The sequence below is a fragment of the Uloborus diversus genome, chromosome 3 (assembly GCF_026930045.1).
Source record: "Uloborus diversus isolate 005 chromosome 3, Udiv.v.3.1, whole genome shotgun sequence".
NCBI lineage: Eukaryota > Metazoa > Arthropoda > Arachnida > Araneae > Uloboridae > Uloborus > Uloborus diversus.
In genome coordinates this window covers 19,876,671-19,879,597 of record NC_072733.1, presented here as the reverse complement: position 1 = coordinate 19,879,597, position 2,927 = coordinate 19,876,671, and the positions used below count along the sequence as shown (strand labels likewise).

Below are 2,927 nucleotides of genomic sequence, written 5' to 3'. Positions count from 1 at the left end.
CGCATTTAACTCCTCGCGTTTCTGGAACATTAAACCTCTCATCCTCTCGAAAATATTCGAATAACATCATTGATATTACATTAAGAAGATTATTTAGATTGTGCTTTAACGAATCCGGCCTCCATAGTGTGTTCAAAAAGATTATTGAATTTCTAAAAAATAAAAATATCAGCGCGCTCAAAATGTTCCTATACTCGATTGCAAGTTTTCTTGGCTATGGAGAAATGAGCTGCGGCCAAGTGAAGGAAATAGTTCCTTGCGCTTTGCCAGATAATCGGGGGAAATTACGCACTTTGCTTTCGAAATCGGATTAGTTAGTTAAACCGACGCAAAAGGGACATTTTTTTGTCATAATTTCTGTGAATCGTTAAATATTTTCAATTTTAAGAGCGGTGCAGCGCGGATCCATACATTCATTTGCAACTGAACGAACCAGCCAATCAGAGCTCACAAACAGTTGGCGATCTCCGGATATTCTGCGTTTGGCGCGATTTTGCTCAAGTGCTCCACTCTCGTTCGCTCGTCGTCCGCTGTAGTTCACTATTTTCGCTCGTTTTATTTTCTATCTTACTTGCTCGTTTTTCTATTTTTGTATCATTGATAATGGAATCTACGACGCCAAAATTGAGCTATGTGTTTCAGCCACACAAGCAAGGCAGCGCTTTGAAGAGCTCTGCAAAGACTATAGTTATGAATGTGTTTCATAAATTGCAAGTAAGGAATCCCAACGATTCTGTCACTGAAATTTTGGACAAAACTTCGGACTTGACAGGTGTTTCAACCCGCAGCATCTTACGAATGCAAAATGAATTTAAGATCCAAGGCTCTTTTTCTACACCTGGGAGAAAAAGGCCCGCAAGAAAAGGCAAAGCAACGCGAATGCAAAAGTTCGACGACTTCGTCCTGTCTGCCATTCGAAGGAAAGTGCATTTGTTTTTTAAAAGAAACGAAATACCAACGGTGGCGAAAGTCATGAAGACTATTAACGAGGACACTGACCTACCAAATTTGACAATCGCCACAACAAGAAGATTGATGCAAGATTTAGGGTTTGTGTACAAGAAGAGATCAAGGAATTCTATGCTGATAGAGAGGGAAGACATCCAAGTCTGGAGACGAAAATATTTGAGGCAAATTCGCCACTACCGAAATGAAGGAAGGACTGTGTACTATACAGATGAAACCTGGGTGAATTTTGGCCACACAAAGCAAACAGTGTGGCAGGACACTTTCATCAAGAGGCCGAAAGAAGCATTTATGTCTGGCCTCTCAATGGGATTAAAAGCTCCTACAGGAAAAGGATCCAGGTTAATAATTACTCATGCTGGAAGTGAGAAAGGCTTTGTGAAAGGAGCTGCTGATGTATTCAAGGCAAAAAAAAGCAAAGGAGATTATCATGAAGAAATGAATGGAGATTACTATGAACAATGGTTTAAAAATAAATTGCTGCCAAACCTTGACCCCAACAGTATTATAGTTATCGACAATGCTTCATACCACAGTGTTTTTGTGGAAAACATTCCCAACACTTCCACCAAAAAAGATGACATTCGACGATGGCTGACATCAAAAAATATCGCTTGGAACTCGGATATGCTGAAAGCTGAACTTTTGAATCTTGTACAAAATGTCCGCAGCAAGTATGAGGAGTACCGGGTTGATAGGATAGCGGCTCTTCATGGTCATACTGTTTTGCGGCTTCCCCCTTATCACTGTGAGCTGAATCCCATTGAAAACATATGGAGTGTTGTCAAAGGGAAGGTGGCAGCAGAAAACAGAACATTTAAAGAAAAAGAAGTGGAAGAGCTGACAAAAAAAGCTATTGATAATGTCTCAGATGAAACGTGGAAGAACTGCGTTGGTCACATTATTAAAGAAGAAGAACTAATGTGGGAACTTGATGGAATGTGCGATACTGCTGTTGATAACTTGATAATTCATTTTGATCCCGATTCGACCGACACTGCTTCTGAAGGAATGCTTAGTACAGAAGAAGTCATGTCATCCTAAAAATTAAGGCTTCTGTAATTGCGGGTGGTATTTTGTCGAGTTTTTTGTAAAAGGTCTAGAACAGCAAAAGATATTGGACAAAATGAAAATCCAGATCTATGTTAATGAGTAAAATTATGGCTATGATGCAATAGAACTATTACATAATTCAATTCAATTAAAACTTTATTGCAATATCAAATATTTTATAATGTTTCGTAAAATATTTTTAAATTGATCAACTAATAGAAATCAAACGATTGTATATGAATCATAATCTTTTACATTCCCAAAGGAAATGCAAATAACGCTTTGGTTGGACTAGAACATTTTCTTTATCAACATCGACTAGTTAATTCATCCTATATGACTTTTAATTCTAGATTCAAAAAACTTCAGACATTTTTTCTTGTTTTAGTTGTTTACATGCATTATCGAAGATGAAATTACCATGTGACAGAGACTAATATTTTAAAATTTACAGCAAATACACATGTTTTATTAATTGTTATTTAATGTATTTTAATTTGATTTCAATTATCAATCTCCGAATAAACATCTCGTCGTAAAAAAAGCTCTATTTTCACTTCAAGTATTTCACACACAATTGTATGTAATGAGCAATTTAAATGTGCTATTTTGTTTTATAAATTGTTCCTTAAATGAAAAGAATCAACATATTCATTTATAGAGATGCACCGAATATTCATGCTGCATTTTTGGTGGATAAAACGTATATTGGGTTCTATCGAATACTTCAATGTTCAGCAACTAATAGGAAACAAATTCAAATGTTTGATAATTAGAAATCAAACTTTTTTTGTCATATATTGAATGAAAGTTACAGTATAGTATAATTCAAAATTAATTGAAACTGTTACTTAACAATTTTATCATATTATAATAATTTTAATGAGAGAAAGAAAAAAACTCTCTTG

The 2,927-nt window shown here is 35.6% G+C and overlaps 1 protein-coding gene across 1 annotated transcript; it reads left to right on the top strand.

The window, feature by feature from the left end:
* Positions 1–603: 603 nt before the first annotated feature.
* LOC129218255 (uncharacterized) lies at positions 604–2,010 on the top strand. Its single transcript, XM_054852481.1, has one exon. The coding sequence runs from the start codon at positions 604–606 to the stop codon at positions 2,008–2,010; it is 1,407 nt and encodes a 468-aa protein (XP_054708456.1).
* Positions 2,011–2,927: the final 917 nt, after the last annotated feature.